Below are 19,377 nucleotides of genomic sequence, written 5' to 3'. Positions count from 1 at the left end.
ACTGACTTGATTTCTGACCTCTCTCCCATCAACAAGGAGTTTAAACCTAATATTTGGGATATTTATTTGAAAATATATTCAGTTAGATCATAAGGAAGGATGTTTTCCTGTATGTAACGGTGGAACAACATGATGGGTCTCGATACTGCAGTTTTTCCTAATGCTGAAAAATCCTGAAGGTCAGTTGTACAAATTAAAGAAGAGAAGACCAATTAAAGATTTTTATATGAACAAATCACTCACAGTTCTTGTCACTTCAGTTGTCAGAATGACTTCTTTAGTCACTTCATCAAATCTGTTTTTTTTATTCATTAGGACACAGAATACGTGCTTAAAGAGTCTTGATTGTTTGCCTGATTACCAAAGAAATGAGTTTAAAAATGACTTAAATAGCCTAAAATTACTTCACAGCCTGTTTTACTATGTGGGGTGCCAAAACTCTCTCTCTCTCTCTCTCTCTCTCTCTCTCTCTCTCTCTCTCTCTGTGTGTGTGTGTGTGTGTGTGTGTGTGTTTGAGTATAAGATGCTGAGCAAGCCAAAATTACTTTTTAAAAAATGTCCTGTAGTCTGCGAAAAAGAATGGTCTTCTCATCTGAGGAATGCGCGCCCCCTGCTGGTAGCACGTGCGCATTTTTACGCGTCTGTGTGATTTGCACCGGTTCCCGTTGTACAGGTAGCCGCAGAGTGCGCACGCGCGTCATCATCATCATCATCATCATCATTAGCAGCATCATCATCGCGTCAAAGCTTTGCGGTTTCATACGGGACACGGCGCAGCAGTGAGGGAGGGAGAGAGAGCGAGAGAGAGAGAGAGAGCGGGGGAGAGGGAGAGATATTGAGAGGTAGAGGAGGGATCTGGAGAGATCACGAGAGGCGGACTCGAGGAAAAGGAAGGCTTTCACGCGGCGTAAAGAGCAGGCGGTTTTTAGACGCGGTGCAAACGAGCAGCGATGAAGGCGGCGGGTTTGTGCGCGACGGCGCTCACGCTTCTGGTGGCGGCGCTCTCGGTGCGGTCGGGCGCGCGCGCGGCGGCGCCGGCGATGGACGGCGGGGACATCTCGTTCGAGTACCACCGCTACGAGGAGATGCGCAAAGCTCTGGTGTCCGTGTGGCTGCAGTGTCCGTCCATCGCGCGCATCTACACCGTGGGAGAAAGCTTCGAGGGCCGCGAGCTGCTCGTGCTGGAGATGAGCGACAACCCGGGCGTCCACGAGCCTGGTCAGTGTCTGTGCACCGTCCACAAAATGTTATGACATCATGTATAACCTAATTCATTAAGCATTAATAGCTAAGGCGTGGTGATAAAACGGTGTTTATGCTATAATCATCAATTTTTTTTGTCGATCTGAAAGTAAAAAGATCTTACTGAATATTTTGGATACACGATCGGTAATGCCACTCTCTTTATATTTATCTTTGATCGTTGCTTACATTCATTAGACATGATTACAGTGGCGTTAAAAAGAGAGTGGAGCAGGTGCGCACCACATCACATATGCCACTCGTACTCCTTGGCCTATATACACGGATCTGTCCTATTTACTGTCATCCTCCAGTACATCAAAAGTCAGTGCAGTGCAGTGCAGTTTGGGACGCAGCCTTATGTGTCCGTTAAGACATACGGACGATGCACAAGACGCCATTTTGCAAGCTGGGACTAGGATAAGCTCTTAATGTACCATGAAAAAAAGACAGAGCTGTGTATAAGTGTTACACACTGAACAAGTGCTTAGGTGGGTCTGATTCAAACCCAAGCAGTAAATGATGTGCGTGTTGATGGCACTATATACACATCTACATCATAAAGATATACATTCAGTATCTCACAGCATTATTCTCTCTCTCTCTCTCTCTCTCTCTCTCTCTCTTTCTCTCTCTCCATATATATATATATATATATATATATATATATATATATATATATATATATATGATTATCATCATAAGGGCAGAGTGATGATAATCATATCTATCTATCTATCTATCTATCTATCTATCTATCTATCTCTCTCTCTCTCTCTCTCTCTCTCTCTCTCTCTCTCTCTATATATATATATATATATATATATATGATTATCATCACTCTGCCCTTTTTTACTATTTAATGCTTATTAATTTGTTAGTATTCTCTTTATTAACCCGACATGACTTGACTATTTATAGCCTGCATTGATTTGAGGTGTTTGTTATTGTGTGCGCGCGCGTGTTTGTGTGTGTGAGGAGAAGGAGAGACTTTCACCCTAATGGGTGTCTGTTTCCTAAATAGCTCTATCATTAGTTTCTCCCCGTTCGTGTGTGTGTGTGAGTGTGTGTGTGTGTGTGTGTGTGTGTGTGTGAGTGTGTGTGTGTGTGTGTGTGAGTCGTGAGTCACTGAGGCTTTTTATTGCTACCAGATGAGTTTCCACTTGCCGCCGCCCCCGCCCCGTTGCCATGGGCAACCCGTGGCTCCCCAGTAGCGGCGCACGCGCACGCCACCCTCTTCTTTTCGTCCATTACGTGTAAAAAAAAAATCGTGAAATATCTGCACTTTTTTTTAACGCTCCGTGCATCGCCGTACACGTCCGAGCGCTCGGATTTAAGCATCCACAGTGAAGGGGAAGCAGAAATAGCCGTCCGTTGCCGTGGAGATTTATCGGCTTAAGAGGGGGTGATGAGCCGTGCGCGCTCCCGTGTTGTTAGATGCAGAAGGATGCAGAATTAAGAGGCGCGCGGGCGCGCTCGCCATCCTGTCGCGCGCTCACGCACGCGCGCCATCTGGCCCTCCTTTTCAGATCCTGTGCGCGCGGCCTGGGGTACTGACCAAACCCAGTGTCATACAGTGACCTTGCCAAAAACAATAAATAAATAAATAAACAAATAAATAAAGCTATTCTGCATGGTACATCACGTGATTTCACATTTTTAGCAAGTTATTTCTTGCTAAATTTAATTGTCCTCGCTTGTTTAGTTACATTTCCATGAATGACCATATAGTTATAACATTTGGGGTATAACTCCACTGTAATATCTGATGCCTATTTCAGATGTTTATTCTTGGGCTGTTACACACACACACACACACACACACACACACACTGCAGATGTGTTTCCCACAGTGATGGTGCTATAATGATCACAAAAGGTCAAACAAGTCATTATTAAACCAATATATGAAGCACTGTATTTTATTTAATCACCTTTTATAGGCAACCAGCCATGCAGACTGTGTATTTACACACACACACACACACACACACACACATGCAAACAATTCACAGAACACACATGGCTATAGCATACAGTATAACTCACTGTATCGAAATATTCACTATCACACACAGTCATTCATCAGCCACATCATCACTAGCCAAGGATTAATGCGCTCCTGCCTTGTTGATGTTGTATTATTCAATTCGCCCGAATACCAAAAACCACGTACAGGAGCTTTAAAGTCGCCAGAGCAACACCGAACTGTTGAGCTCTTCTTGGCACACAGGTAGAGCTGAAATAGATTTTTTATCAGCTTCACCACAAATCCGTAACTGTGATATCTAGCTAGCTAACTGCCTTATGACCGGCATGATTTGATCAAAACAGGAGAAACCCATCCGGACCGTGCTTTTTCACACTTCTGTTCAAAAGCTAGCGGTCATCCTGAGTGACAGGGGATGAAGTATTGGGGGTAGAGGAGATATATTATGCTAGATCTGGTTTCACGTGAGAGCTAGCGTGATTATTTTAACTGAAGGTATTGTATTCCCTCTGCGTATTAAACGTCTCTCATGCTCCGTGCTGTTCTGACAACGGGGGGGGGGGGGGGGGGTTGCGAGGTGTGTGTGTGTGTGCAAATAATTATGATCAGTATGAACCAATGTCACCAATGTGGATTTGGTTAGAATGTCATGATAAACCGGTGCAAGGTGCATCATTCGGTGTCGTAGTCATTTCTCCTCATGACTAACATGATGATGCTACACAAATAACCCAAATGAAAGAGTCATAAAATGTCTGTATCCTGTGTTAGGGCTAGTAATTCAGAACAGCTTGTAATGAACCTGTGTGTGTATTACGCCTCCGCACGCACAGTGAGAAGTTTATAGAGGCGAGGCTATAATCAGGACGCCACCTCCACACCAACAACAAAACCACAAAGCCTTTTCTTTTCATCTCACCACAAATGTAAACAAGTGGACTTGGCCAGACTTCTCTGGAACTGGGCTCTGTGGTCCGGCGAGACAGAAATAGAGCCTCTGGGCCACAAACACTCAAGGCGTGTTCGGTGTTAAGTGTGACCGAGGAGAGTTCCAGCAGCCATGAGTGTCAGTTAGTCGAGATGTTTACTTAAATCCTGAATGGCTTATTTTTAGAATACGGTGAGAAGAAACTTGTGTGTGTGTGTGTGAGAGAGAGAGAGAGAGGGAAAGCTACAGGGAGTGAGATGTCTTCCTGTCAGCGTACGCTCATTAATAATAAATCAGAGAGATTTACCACATCTGCTCCCTCTACTAAAAAATGTGTGTTTATGAGTTTTAAACCTCCACAGGAAGTAAAAAGATAAACAAATAATGAAGACTTTAAAACATTAAGTAGCTACACGCAATTGTTTGGGGAAGATATTTACAAGTAGAGTATACAAAGTAGGTGTGTGTGTGTGTGTGTGTGTATGTGTGTGTGTGTGTGTAAGTAATTAGTGACATGGAGGTTTCTGAACAAATTCCAAAAAGAAGAAGAAAAAGAAGTGCACTTGAACATTCACTTATTATAACAGAGTAATGGGTTTGCTGAAGAAAGCACAATATCATGTATGTATGCTCAGTGAGCTAATGACGGCTAAGATGCTAACTGAGTAAGCTGAGGTAAATTTCTCTCTCTCTCTCTCTCTCTCTCTCTCTGTCTCTTTCTCTCACTCTCTGTTTCTTGCTTTCTTTCTCTCTCTCTCTCTCTCTCTCTCATGCTTTCTCTCTCTCTCTCTCTCTCTCCCCCCCCCCCCTTTTCCTTTCTCTTTCACTATCTCTCTCTCTTTCTCTCACTCTCTGTCTCTTGCTTTCTATCACTCTCTCATGCATTCACTCACTCACTCTCTCTCTCTGTCTGTCTCTCTCTCTCTCTCTCTCTATTTCACTCTCATTTTCTCTCTCTTTCTCTCACTCTGTCTCTTATGCTTTCACTCTCTCTACCTCTCTCTCCCTTTCGCCCCTGTTTTCTCTTGCACTCTCTCTCTCTCTCACTCTCTCTCTTTCTCTTGCTTTCCCTCTCTCTGTTACCCTCTCATTTTCTCTCTCTTTCTCTAACTTCTCGCTCTCTGTCTCTTGCTTTCTTCCGCTCTCTCATTCTTTCACTCACTCTCTCTTTTTTCCTCTCTCTTTCTCTATTTCTCCCTTATGTTCTCTTGCTCTCTCTCTCTCTCTCTCTCTCTCCCTCTCTCTCTCTCTCTCTCTCTCTCTCTCGCTACACCTTTCTCATATTATTTGCCTCGCAGAATTATCAGGGAGTATAAAGTAAAGCGCATTCTTATATATATATATATATATTAAATAGTAGCTTTAACAGGGAATCTTTACTTCAGCAGTCATTGTTTAATTAGTCGAATGTTAATTATGAGGAAAAAGTGAACTGTAGCGCAGGCAAAGCTAATCTCTATACTGTCATGCTAACTCCAGCTATACAAAAGAATACAAAAGAAACTTTTTAACGTCTTCATAGTTGCTCATTTAGCAAAATAAGGTTAATGGGAGTAAAATTATACAGTTATTATTTAACTAGCCATCTAGCAACTTAGCATTAATGCTAACATCAGCTAATGTTATCATAACCTGATGGCTGTGGCTGTAGCTTAGTCGCTAACTGTATGTCACTAAGTCGATCTGTACCGGAAACACAATTTTGTAATGGTTTAGGGCTCGTGTGTGTGTGTGTGTGTGTCCAGTGCGATATTATCTTGAGGTAAAAGCCATCTTTTGTCACAGTATCCATAGAAACCAGGTCACCAATGACGTGCATGAGTGTAAACTCTGCCGTATGTTGACTCCGGTGTGGAGAATCAGCCGGACTGTTTATTTAAGGAATGGACAGATAGAAGGAGGGATAAATGAACAGGTGGAAAGAGTGAATCATTCCTGAGATGGATATCAGCCTCCATCTGCTCTCTGTCTCCTCTCAGGCTGCAGATCAATAAAAGTCAGAGAAGAAATGTTAGAGAGTGGAGGAGTGGAGGAGAGAGGGCCAAAGGAGAGAGAGTTATTTTTTTACCATTATATAATGAGACTCTCTCTCTCTCTCTCTCTCTCTCTCTCTCTCTCACTTTTTCACTCTTTCTCTTCTGTCACTCTCTTTCATGCTTTCACTCACTCTCTTTCGCTCTCTGTCTCTTGCATTCTTTCTCTCATGCTTTTACTCACTCAGTTACTCACTCTATCTATCTATCTATCTATCTATCTATCTATCTATCTATCTATCTATCTATCTATCTATCTATCTATCTATCTATCTATCTATCACCATTTCTCTCATTTTCTCTTATATTCTCTCTCTCTCTCTCTCTCTCTCTCTCTCTCTCTCTCTCTCTCTCTCTCTCTTTTCACTCTCATATTCTCTCTCTTCTCTCACTCTCTTTCATGCTTTCACTCTATCTATCTATCTATCTATCTATCTATCTATCTATCTATCTATCTATCTATCTATCTATCTATCTATCTATCTTGCTCTTTCACCATTTCTCTCATTTTCTCTCTCTCTCTCTCTCTCGCTTTATTTCTCTCTATCTCATGCTTTCTCTCTCTCTTTCTCTATTTCACTCTCATATTCTCTCTTTTTCTTGCTCTCTGCCTCTTGATGTCTCTCTCTCTCTCTCTCTCTCTCTCTCTCTCTCCAGCTTTCCTTTCAGTCTCTGTTAGTTTAAGATCAGTCCATATTTCATCCTTTGTTCCACAGCGCATTTCTCCGAGTGAGTGAGTGAGTGAGTGTCATGTGTTTCTCATCATAAAACCTTTAAGCGAATGAATAGAGTTGACGGAGCTCAGGGCCAGAAACGGGGGGAGAAGAAAGAAAGGGAGCCAGAGTGAGAGAGTAATAAGAGGAAGAGTGAAGCGTACACACTGGGGCACAGTCAGAACTCTCAGGCCTCTGTTCCTGTTGTTTTTCTCATCAGACCTTAGTACACAGGGCTGGAGTGTTTCAGCTGCTGCTAATGAAGCCGAAAAGAGGGCTTCTGAAACGTTCCTGCATAATTCTGTTTGAGGGTTTATTTATCATGCTGTTGTTTACACACACCCACCCACCCACACACACACACAACACACACACACAACACAACCGCAGTGGAAAGCCATGACGTATAGAACTGCATCATTACACACAACATTGAAGTGGGCTAGGAAAACAGTCCCAGATGCTCCGAGAGAGGGTAATTGGTACTGAAAATGTGGCTGAAAAGGTGTGTGTGTGTGTGTGTGTGTGTGTGTGAAATTCAGAGCTCTGTTAATGCGTTTGGCAGATGTTGGATATCAGTCCAGATTGCTCCTCTGAGCTTTGTTTTCTTTGAGAGTGAGGGTTTCCTGGTTTCACCTCTCCTCCTGTGAGTGTGTGAGTGTGTGTGTGTGTGTGTGTGAGAGAGAGAGAGAGAGAGAGCTTGTGTGTGGTATGAAATTGATCACTTAGTAAGTGTTTGTGTGTGTGATTAAAGAGCAAGACTTGTATGTGTGTGGTGTGTAATTGATCACTGTGTGTGTGTGTGTCTAAGTGTGTGTAAGTAAGGTCTATAAGATTCATAGGTGGTGTGATGATGTCACCACACTTAGGAAACTAGGAAGTTAGTTGCACATGAATGACCCTACAAGTCGTAATTACGACTGGGAAACCGGGATCGTTATATCGATACCGGGGTTTCCGAGATGGGAGGAGCTCGAAGCTTTCAACATGGCGGAGGAGAAGAGAGTTTCTGCACTGAACGACAGGTTTTGTTTCTTTTTTCACTGTCATTTGGTCCGATAAAAATATATTATTGTTATAGTTTTTGTTTAAAAATCATCAAATCTTCCTAATGGACAAAAATCCTATAGTGTATCCTACAGCACTCATAAATTAAGATGATTGACAATCATAAGGCACTCCCGGTCATGGACATGCAGAAAAAAAATACACACATGTCCCTCTTTCCATGTGTGTATGTATGCATGTGTCACACACACACACACATATACACACACACACACATATACACACTTCCTGTGCACAGCTCTGGGAAATGACTTTCACCATCTGCTGAAGCTTTACATTTATTTTTAGAAGACTTCAAAGATTTTTTTTTTTAATGGAACAACAACCCACTATTACACAGGGACACACACCTGCGCACACACACACACACACACACACACCATGAATTTATGCATGGCATGTGGGTTTTTTTATATGAAGGGCAGTATAAAAATCCTGAATAGAGAGTTACCCCCTTGTGAGGCTGCAGCTCAATTAAACCGTCCATCTGTTTCCAATATGTGTGTAGTGTATACGTGTGTATGTGTGTGTATGTGTATGTGTGTGTGTGTGTGTTTGTATCTGCCTCTCTGTTTTTTTGGCCGCCGTTTTGATGTAAGATCTTCCACGAGTCGAAAAATCAGAGCTGATGTTTAACATTTGGGACTTGAAGCTAAATTATTTTATACTGCGGGTCTTAAAAAAAAAAAAAAGAGATTTAAGTAGACTTCACAGCACAAGGAAACATTACGACATGGAAGAAAAAAATCCCTACCGAACATCGTTTCGAAGCAAGGGATATTCTGGAGCGGACGTATTTTTAGTAATTGCTCAGCACAACATGCTGAAAATTCAACCAGATGTTAATGAGACGTTCACACATATGGGGATTTTATGTCGCAAGTCGCTTGTACTATGAAGACGTCACTAGGTGTTACTAGTATTGGTTGCCGTAGTGATGACGTTTATCAGCGGGTGGCATTTTCATTCTGGAGGCAAATTATAAGACTTTGTGTGAGATATAGACTGATCAGGCATAACATTATGACCACCAGTCTAATATCGTGTTGGTCTCTGTTTTTGCTGCCAGAACAGCCCTGACCCGTCCTGCACTGTGTATTCTGACACCTTTCTATCAGAACCAGCATTGTATTCTTCAGCAATTTGAGCAACAGTAGCTCGTCTGTTGGATCGGATCACACGGTCCAGCCTTCTCTCCCCATGTACATTAATGAGCCTTGACCGCCCATGACCCTGTTGCCGGTTCACCACTGTTCCTTCCTTGGACCACTTTTGATAGATACTGACCACTGCAGACCGGGAACACCCCACAAGAGCTGCAGTTTTGGAAATGCTCTGATCCAGTCTTCTAGCCATCACAATTTGGCTCAAATCCTTACGCTTGTCCATTTTTCCTGCTTCTAACACATCAACTTTGAGGACAAAATGTTCAACTTGCTGCCTAATATATCCCACCCACTAACAGGTGCCATGATGAGGAGATCATCAGTGTTATTCACGTCACCTGGTCATAATGTTATGCCTGATGGGTGTATATCTGCATCATTTCATAAAAGAGAGCAGTGTGAGCTTTACTGTCTTCACTCTCCATTGGACACGCCCAACACGGTCGCTGTCACTCGTTGAACACTTCGAGCTGTGGTATGTGTGAAATAAAGGAAAACTAATCAATCACACTAATCAATATTCATCCCAATCCCATTGAAAATGTGTGTGTCGTGTAATTGTTCAGGAAGCATCCCAGTGCTGAGTGTTTTGCCACAGAATTCATTCATATTACATTTCTCTAAGTATATAAATATATATATACAGTATATACATCTATATATATGTATATATATGGTATATATATATATATATATATATATATATATATAACTTTACATATTTTGTGTGTGCATTGTAGGTGAGCCAGAGTTTAAGTACATTGGGAACATGCATGGCAATGAAGCGGTTGGCAGGGAGCTGTTGATCTATCTGGCTCAGTATCTGTGTAATGAGTATCAACAGGGCAACGACACCATCATCAACCTGATCCACTCCACCCGCATCCACATCATGCCCTCCATGAACCCCGATGGCTTCGAAAAAGCCGCCTCACAGGTAAGGGCTGCATGAATGCACAGATACGCTAGTGTACAGTGCCATCTGTGCCATGCAATAAGCCTTACATTCATACCACACACGGATGATTTAATGTATCTGAAGCCATTAAGGCTAAAGTTTGTGTTTTAGTTTGTCTGAGAAATATTAAGCATGCATGTTTCCAGATTAGCTGTGGATATAATAATACAGAGTGGAATTGAGTAAGCTTGTGTGTGTGTGTGTGTGTGTAGTCTGGTGAGATGAAGGACTGGTTCGTGGGACGTAGCAACGCTCAGGGTATCGATCTGAACCGGAACTTTCCGGATTTGGACCGTATCGTCTACATGAATGAGAGAGACGGAGGAGCCAACAACCACCTGCTGAAAAACATGAAGAAGGCCGTTGATGAAAATACTAAGGTGGGAGAAAGCAAACAAAGTGATGTACAGTCAGCTCCAGAATTATTGGGACCCTTCAGGAAGATTAGAAATATATATATACTGGCTTGAGCTTAGCCTGAAAATACACTATACACACAATACACTAATCACTGAATTCAGGTGTTATTTTTCAGGGGTTAGGCTCGGCCCCTTAGTTCCAGTGAAAGGAACTCTTAATGGTTACCAAGACATTTTCGGACAATTTCATGCTCCCAACTTTGTGGGAACAGTTTGGGGATGACCGCTTCCTGTTCCAGCATGACTGTGTAGTAATGCTCAAAGCAACGTCCATAAAAACATGGATGAGTGAGTTTGGTGTGGAGGAACTTCACAGAGTCCTGACATCAACCCAGTAGAACACCTTTGGGATGAATTAGAGTGGAGGCCGTGGGCCAGACCTTCTCGTCCAACATCAGTGCCTGACCTCACAAATGCACTTCTAGAGGAATTCCCATAAACACACTCCTAAACCTTGTGGAAAGCCTGAAGAGAAGAGTTGAAGCTGTTATAGCTGCAAAGGGCGGGACAACTCCATATTACATTCATGTGCATTTAAAGGCAGACGTCCCAATTTTGGAATGGCTCGCAGTCTCCACTCTAATTCATCTCAAAGTTCTTGAGGTCAGGACTCAGGTGCAGGCCAGTCAAGTTCCTCCACACCAAACTCTCTTGAGTGTCTCGTATTAGCCAGTTGGTAGCTGTTGTGGCTGATATGTTAGAGCTGGTTGGTGGATGGGAATTGGCAGGTGAACAAACAATCATGTGCTGTAATAATGTTAGAAAAATGGTAACCTCTGTACGCCTTTGTGTGTTTTGCAGCTCGCGCCCGAGACGAAGGCCGTAATTCACTGGATTATGGACATCCCATTTGTTCTGTCAGCCAACCTCCATGGAGGAGATGTTGTGGCCAATTACCCATATGATGAAACCAGAAGTGGTGCGAGAGCTGACACACACACACACACACACTTTGACCCCAGACTCAGAGCTTCCACAGAGAGGTTTGTTTGTATAGAGATTCTGTAAAACCCCCTGCTGAAAAACCCAGCTTAGTCTGAGCAGCTGCCAAAACACACACTAAGCTAATCTTTAAAATAGACCATCTTTAAGATAATCTGTGGTAAGTGCTGGTGGAACAAAAAGGGAACAGTTTCTACAGTATATTACTGAAAAGAGTACAAGCTTAAGGCGGGTAGGAAAACATTTTAGCTAGAAGCTGGAAAAACATCAAGTTTGACTTAGTAAGAACTGGAAAGAAGATGTAAAGAGTTGTCTACATGAACTTAAATTTTTTTATATTAAACATCTCTATACTATAACTCTTAATTAAAAAAAAAAACACTAGGATTCATTAGCGTAGCTAGCCGGCTAGCTCATTTTTAATACATATTAGCGCAAATCTTTATGATAAAGTAGTTTATCAGTAGACAGATGGATAGAAGTTAGCTAAATGGCTAACAGAAGAAAAACACGCATGTGGTCTTCTTAAGTGTTTCCTTTCCAAGCTCCACAAAACAGCACCTGTTTAACAGTCATGTTTATGAGCCTCAGTAAAAAAAATAAAAACAAACACAGTTGTTAAATACGAGTGTCGGAAAACGGAAAAAGCAGCTAAAGCTGGAGGGAGGACTGAAATGAGTAGCAGATGAGGCAGCAGGTGGAGACTGTGGATGTTTGCAGTGCAGAATATTTCTCTGTATAACTCGTATTTCTCTCTCTCCACCCCTTTCTGCTTCTCAGGGTCGACTCACGAGTACAGCGCCAGCCCTGATGACTTGGTGTTCAAGAGCTTGGCCAAGGCGTACTCTGGCTACAACCCGGTGATGTCTGACCCTAATCGAGCACCGTGCCGCAAAAATGATGATGACTCCAGTTTCAAAGAGGGCATCACTAATGGAGGGGCCTGGTACAGTGTGCCTGGAGGTACACGAGTACAAATCATTAGAGCTTTCAACACATTTAGGGCATGTTGTATTTGTAGACTCTGGCCAAAGTTAGGTATAATCTATAATCCATAAATTCTGCTTGTTCCTGAAAGAATTCTGATAAATTCCACCCACTCCTAAAGGATGTTATCAATCCCTCCAATCCCAACAACTCCTGGCAGAAGGTTTGACCTATCCCACCCATTCCTTGCAGAAGGTTCCACCACCAACTCTTGTAGAGAGTTACAGAGAGATCAATCCCACCCACTCCTGCAAAGTAAAACCAATCCTACCCACTACTGTCCTACCCACTGTCCCGCCTACTAATCCTACCCACTCCCACAAGACAGTGAGACCAATCCCACCCAATCCCTCCCACTCCCATAAAACAGTGAGACCAATCTCACCCAATCCCTCCCACTCCCACAAGACATTGAGACCAATCCCACCCAATCCCTCCGATTCTCCTAAAACAGTGAGATTAATCCCACCCACTCCCACAAGACAGTGAGTCCAGTCTCACAAAAGAGTAAGACCAATTCCACCCACTCTCACAAGACAGTGAGACCAAACCCGCCCACTCCTGCAGAGAGTAAGACCAATCCCACCCACTCCTATAGACAGTAAAACCAATCCCGCCCACTCCGGCAGACAGTGAGACGAATCCCACCCACTTCCACAAGAGGGTGAGAGCAATCCCACCCACTCCTGCCGACAATTAGACCAATCCCACCTACTCCCACAAGACAGTTAAACCAATCCCACCCACTCCTCCAGACAAACCAATTCCACCCACTCTCACAAGACAGTGAGACTAATCCCACCCACTCCTGCTGACAGTTAGACCAATCCCACCTACTCCTCCAGACAAACCAATCCCACCCACTCCCACAAGACAGTGAGACCAATCTACACTGACCTATTAATTCCTCAAGAACTCTTGGTTGCTGTTGTAGAAAGGACGTTATCAACAGTTACATTATTTCCTGTCCAGTGTCACCCAAATAAGGATGAGGTTCCCTTCTGAGCCTGGTTCCTTTCAAGGTTTCTTCCTCACATCCTCTCACCACCGTCGCCTCAGGCTTGCTCATTAGGGATAAAATAGTGACTTAACTTTGTTTCTATACTTCTGTAAAGCTGCTTTGAGACAATGTCCATTGTTAAAAGAGCTATACGAACAAATTGAAATGAAATTGAATTGAATCTTGACTTGAGGAAGTTAGATCAATATGACCCTTTCTCTCAGAAAGTTCAATCAATCCCACCCACTCCAGTAGACAGAATTAGACCATCATTCTCCACTGATCATACTCATTTGAACAGACAATTCCTCCAGCTTTGTGGGAACAAACTTCCTGTTTCAACATGACTGCACACCAGTGCACAAAGCAAGCTCCATAAAGACATGGATGAGTGAGTTTGGTGTGGACGAACTTCACAGAGTCCTGACCTTAATCTGATAGAACACCTTTGGGATGAATTAGAGCGGAGACTACAAGTTCCTCCACTGGTGTGCACTGGTGCTCAGTCATGTTGGAACAGGAAGGGGTCATCCCCAAACTGTTCCCACAAAGTTGGGAGTATGAAATTGTTCAAAATGTCTTGGTATGAAGCTGAAGCATTAAGAGTTCCTTTCACTGGAACTAAGGGGCCGAGCTCAACCCCTGAAAAACAACACCTGAACACAATGATTTGGAGGGGTGTCCCAATACTTTTGGCAATATCGTGTACCCACATTAAAGGGAAAATCATCTGTGAATTGTTCATTATATTGTACAGAAAGGACACACCAATCACACAACCTTTCTTTTTCTTTCTCCTCAGGCATGCAGGACTTTAACTATCTGAGCAGCAACTGTTTTGAGATCACACTGGAGTTGAGCTGTGACAAGTTCCCACTGGAAAACACACTGAAAATGTACTGGGACCAGAACCGCAACTCCCTCATCAACTATATTGCACAGGTGTGTGTTTGTGCTGATGTGAGCATGGAGTATATTCAGATTTCTGTCTCAAAACATTTAAAGCCCTATAAGGCTCTGTCTCAAAAGGATTGAAGATCTATGAGGCTCTGTGACACTCCGGTCGAAATAAATCTCGGACTCTACATTAAATAATCTTATTTTACCTTTTTGTGTCCATCTCCAGGTTCATCGTGGAGTCACAGGCTTTGTGCGTGATCTTCAGGGAAATCCCATCTCCAACGCCTCCATTTCTGTAGAGGGCATTGACCATGACATTACCTCAGGTAAACACACAGACACAGAATTCATGTATTCAGAATACAGCAGCAGACAAACTTAAGCTGTTAAGATGGCAAACAGGAACATGAGGCCAAGACTGACATCTAGTGGCAGAATCGCATAGTGCGCTTAAAGCGTGTAACGCGAGTATTAGAGCAGAGATATATTAAATGTTTTTTGTTTGTTTTTTAATTAATGATAGTCTATGCATTTATCATAGCTTCTATCGTCCATGTATTTATCATGGCTTCCAAAGAATTATTTGAAGCAAAAAGTCTTTTAAGCTATGACTTTGGTGTCTTGCAGGTATGAGATATCTAATATTTATTTTGTGGCCTTGATACACCCACCAGGCATAACATTATGACCACCTACCTAATATTGTGTTGGTCCCCCTTTTGCTGCCTGTCATGCACTGTGTATTCTGACACCTATCTATGAGAACCAGCATTAACTTCTTCAGCAGTTTGAGCAACAGTAGCTCGTCTGTTGGATCGGATCACACGGGTCATCCTTCACTCCCCATGTACATCAATGAGCCTTGGCCACCCATGACCCTGTCACCGGTTCACCACTGTTCCTTCCTTGGACCACTTTTGATAGATACTGACCACTGCAGACCGGGAACACCCTACAAGAGCTGCAGTTTTGGAGATGCTCTGATCCAGGCGTCTAGCCATCACAATTTGACCCTTCATCAAACTCGCTCAAATCCTTACACTTGTCCATTTTTCCTGCAACTTTGAGGACAAAATGTTGACTTGCTGTCTAATATATCCCTCCCACTAACAGGTGCCATGATGAGGAGATCATCAGTCTTACTCACGTCACCTGTCAGTGGTCATAATGTTATGCCTGATCGGTGTATATAAATTGGTTCATAGTCACAACATCGTGTCAACAAAACAACTCAACTGAATCATTCCTAACGAGTTCAAATGTCACAAGAGATGCGGTTATTGTAATTTTTGCGATTATTATTAATGCATATCATATCAGTTTTCTCATTAACACACACCTCTGTGTTTCTGTAGCTAAAGACGGGGATTATTGGCGCTTACTGGCTGCTGGGAATTACAAAGTTTCAGCTTCGGCTCCTGGATATCTTACAGTGACCAAGAAAGTGGCTGTTCCACACAGCCCTGCTGTTCGGGTAAACACCACACACACATATACACACACAGACTATATAGACGTTATAGATAATCTATGCATGAGTTGAAATTATTAGCTTCCAGAGACAAGACTCTGCCTTTAGTTCCGAAGAAATTATTAGCATGTGCAATTTTAGCATGTGCCCACCAAATGCCCATCCAGCTTCGACTAGTAACAAACTTTCATATGATGGATGTGGCACATAATCTTAGACTAAAGAAAAATGTTTGGGCGAATGTCCTCCAGTGTCAATATTTTGTCCTAGTAAGTAAGTAGGATTTCCGTCACGTAACCTTCTGGAAAGTAGCTCTGAAGAGATGCACATGCTCGTATTCGATGAACAATCCTTTTTGCGTCTGTGTCGCAGCTCGATTTCGAGTTGGAGTCCCTGGAGGAACGGAAGGAGGAAGAGAAGGAGGAGCTGATGGATTGGTGGAAGATGATGTCAGAGACCCTGAACTTCTAAAAAACAAAAAAAACCTGCATTTGACTGAGCATCCTGGGTGTAAAATATTTAATCGATGTTGTACGTGTGCTCATTTGCATTCTAGTAGCTTTTTTAGGGGCCGCTTACATGTGGACAGAAAGACGGAGATCGGTGTAGGAGTGTAGGACGAGGAAGACGAGAACCGGCGTTTAGCTCTGTCTGTTTCACTGACCGGGAGTCCTCATGTGGTGCTCAGCGATTCATGTACTGATGTTTCTTTTCTGCTAATATTGAGCTTATAGGTGTTGTTTGCAATAATATGTTAATTGTCAGCTGCCTCTATGTGTGTGTGTGTATGTACACACACACACACACGCAGGTAGTAAATAACGCGACTGGTGTGCTCTATCTTTCCTTTTCTCGTAAGATATTTCGATCACCAACCAACCAGGAAGCACTGTGTTGTGAATGAATGTATGTGACAAATAGGAATTCTATCGATTATCACCATGACGACGACGAATTAAGACCACTCTACGTCTTATTTATGCTTTCCGTCTCTCTTCTGTTCGAAACATCCGTTCTGTGAAAAAAAATTTTTTTTTCCTGTTTGTTTGATTTTTTCCTTCGCTATTTTGAAAAGAAGTTGCATCTGTAAACCTGTCTAGTTTTATGATATTTAAAAAGAAAATATTTAATAATTCTGGGGAATGCTCACAAGAGGTTCTTAGCGAACTCTTTTATTATTAGATCTATCTTAAGAAATCATTCTATTAGAGCTAGAGACTGCTATAAAGTTTATGGATTCAAACGGAACAGAACAGTGATGGCACAAATGTGACGATTTTGTAAACAATGACCAAAATGCACAAGTGTGACACGGATATAACAATCGACGGTCTTTATTTAATAAACACTGTAACTCTGTGCTTGCGCTTCCTTTGTGTTTATCCAAACACTGTGTCCTACCACTACACACACACACACACACACACACATCTGTTGCATCTGTACCTTTAATTCATCTGATCAGAACAAATCCAAACAAATATCTTCTATTGAATTCGCAATTCTGATTGGTCAGGTGTCAAGGGGTAAGGGGGGGGGGGTGTCAAGGAGACCTCCTTTCTGGATTGTCTCTTTAAACCTACTCTCTCTGAGCATCCATTTGTTCCCTCTCTCATTGTGCATTGTGTCCAGCCTCATTAGCCCACTAGGCATTCAGTCCCCAGTTGAGATTGTTAGGCCGCCACTCCTGGCTGGCTCGCCACTAAAATACATTCATCTTCAACAACAGCAGCTCCTTCTGATGCGTAGCCATAGCAACAAGGAAAGAACTGTACATAGCTGCTCTATCCTAAGTGATAACCGGAACACGTTTCATGAACAAATGTAAATATAACCAGATGAAAAGTAGGAGGTGTAACAGGAGGTTCTTCCCTACAGTAACAGGGTTAAAAATAAAAGCTTACTTATGCTTTCAGATTGTTGACACTGTTACTGCAGAATAGCAGGCTCACGGTGCGAGTGCTCTTAAATGAGTAACAGGGCTTTTCTTGTATTGAATGAACCATTACAATAAAACATACGATTAAGTAATGGACATTAAGGACAGTCTAATGATGTCATTAAATTGGAGGGGGTTTATTCACACTAATTGGGTTTAAACTAAAAGGGTGACCTTATCAGTAAATAAATAAATAAATAAAATAGAATAAATACATAAAAAAATCAAATACAAATAAATAAATAAATAAAATCACAAAATAAAATAAATACATTTAAAAATCAAATACAAATAAATAAATAAATAAATAAATAAATAAATAAATAAATAAATAAATAAATAAATAAATAAATAAAAATAATGACTGGGAGAACTTACTTTCCCTCTTCATATGATTTTTCAAAAAAAAGAGAAAAGAATTAATTGTATTGATGCAATTTCCTGTTGTATATGTAAGTTCTGTAATAATCCAGATTTTTCTTGTTGCGTGTGAGCAGATTAATTGGTACTGAATTTTTCCACAGTATAATTAATGATGAGTCATTAAAAGCATGCTGTTTTACGTGTTAATGCCCAAATTGTATTTTATTTCAAAAAAATTCTGATTATATTTCAAATGAAAAGTGTAGATATATTAGTTTGTAAAAAGGTGTGTACAAATAGAATTTCTGTATAATTACCCTCAGCTGAAAAAAAGTCATAGTAAATAAACTACTGAAAGTGTCTACGAATAAACACTCCCAAGTTTGTACTGTATAAAACACCAAATATTCCGCTTCATTGTTATTATAATATACGAGTTTTCTGCACTGCGCTCCCCCAGCTCAATATCAGGAATATTAAAAATCATTAAAAAAATAAAAATAAAATAATATACCTTTACTTTAAAAGCAATAAAGGAAGAAGGACGCAAGTTTAAGTAAAGTTCCAGTTATAAACTTCTCCTGTCAATTTCACTTACAGCGTTTATTTACTGCCCAGTTACATATAGGTTTCTTGTCAGGAGGCATGGTCAGATGCTGGCAAAGCAGATCTCAACAAGCGCCCTCATTATTCTTCTCTTGCCTATCAGGGTGGCTCGGATCAATAGTATCGATCAGGAAGGAGACAACGCTGTAGTGCGGCTCGGGCCGTAGGGCCTAACGGGATTTACAGAATCCCTAAAGTAAGCAATGTGCTGGGCTCATTACAGTAAGCACAGCGTGGTAAGAATAGCACTGAATCGTGTTTAATTAAAGCTAAAAATAAAGCTCCCTGGAGTCATAACCTCCATAGCTAATGAAATGAATTATACAGCAGGCCATAGTTTTTACTGGCCAATTTATTTTTGGACTGAAGAAACTTTTTTTTCCCTTTCCTTTCCTTTTCTTTTTGCTCTCGCTCTCTCTCTCTCTCTCTCTTTCCATATATTCAACATCTACTTTTCCATGAGTCATCCGTTATAGCTTATTAAAAAATGTCCACTGGGGTGCCAAAACATTCACTCAGCCATTTCACCTGGTTTCGTTCACCCTGAGGAAACATTTGGAATATTCTAGAAGTCACGTATTCAACAGGATGTTGTATAATCTGAGGCACAGAAGAAGTACTGTTTTCTTCTTCGTCGTTTTTAATGATATAG

The 19,377-nt window shown here is 41.8% G+C and overlaps 1 protein-coding gene across 1 annotated transcript; it reads left to right on the top strand.

Moving 5' to 3' along the window:
* The first annotated feature begins 812 nt into the window (after positions 1–812).
* cpe (carboxypeptidase E) lies at positions 813–17,176 on the top strand. The gene is made up of 9 exons (XM_058385193.1): positions 813–1,218; positions 9,881–10,077; positions 10,311–10,478; positions 11,319–11,436; positions 12,240–12,422; positions 14,249–14,388; positions 14,573–14,672; positions 15,702–15,820; positions 16,190–17,176. The coding sequence occupies exons 1-9, from the start codon at positions 951–953 to the stop codon at positions 16,286–16,288; spliced, it is 1,392 nt and encodes a 463-aa protein (XP_058241176.1). The 5' UTR covers positions 813–950; the 3' UTR covers positions 16,289–17,176.
* Positions 17,177–19,377: the final 2,201 nt, after the last annotated feature.

This window comes from Hemibagrus wyckioides, linkage group LG29 (assembly GCF_019097595.1).
Source record: "Hemibagrus wyckioides isolate EC202008001 linkage group LG29, SWU_Hwy_1.0, whole genome shotgun sequence".
NCBI classification, from domain to species: domain Eukaryota; kingdom Metazoa; phylum Chordata; class Actinopteri; order Siluriformes; family Bagridae; genus Hemibagrus; species Hemibagrus wyckioides.
Note: the sequence above shows the minus strand (reverse complement) of the source record. Positions and strands in the feature narration are given on the sequence as shown.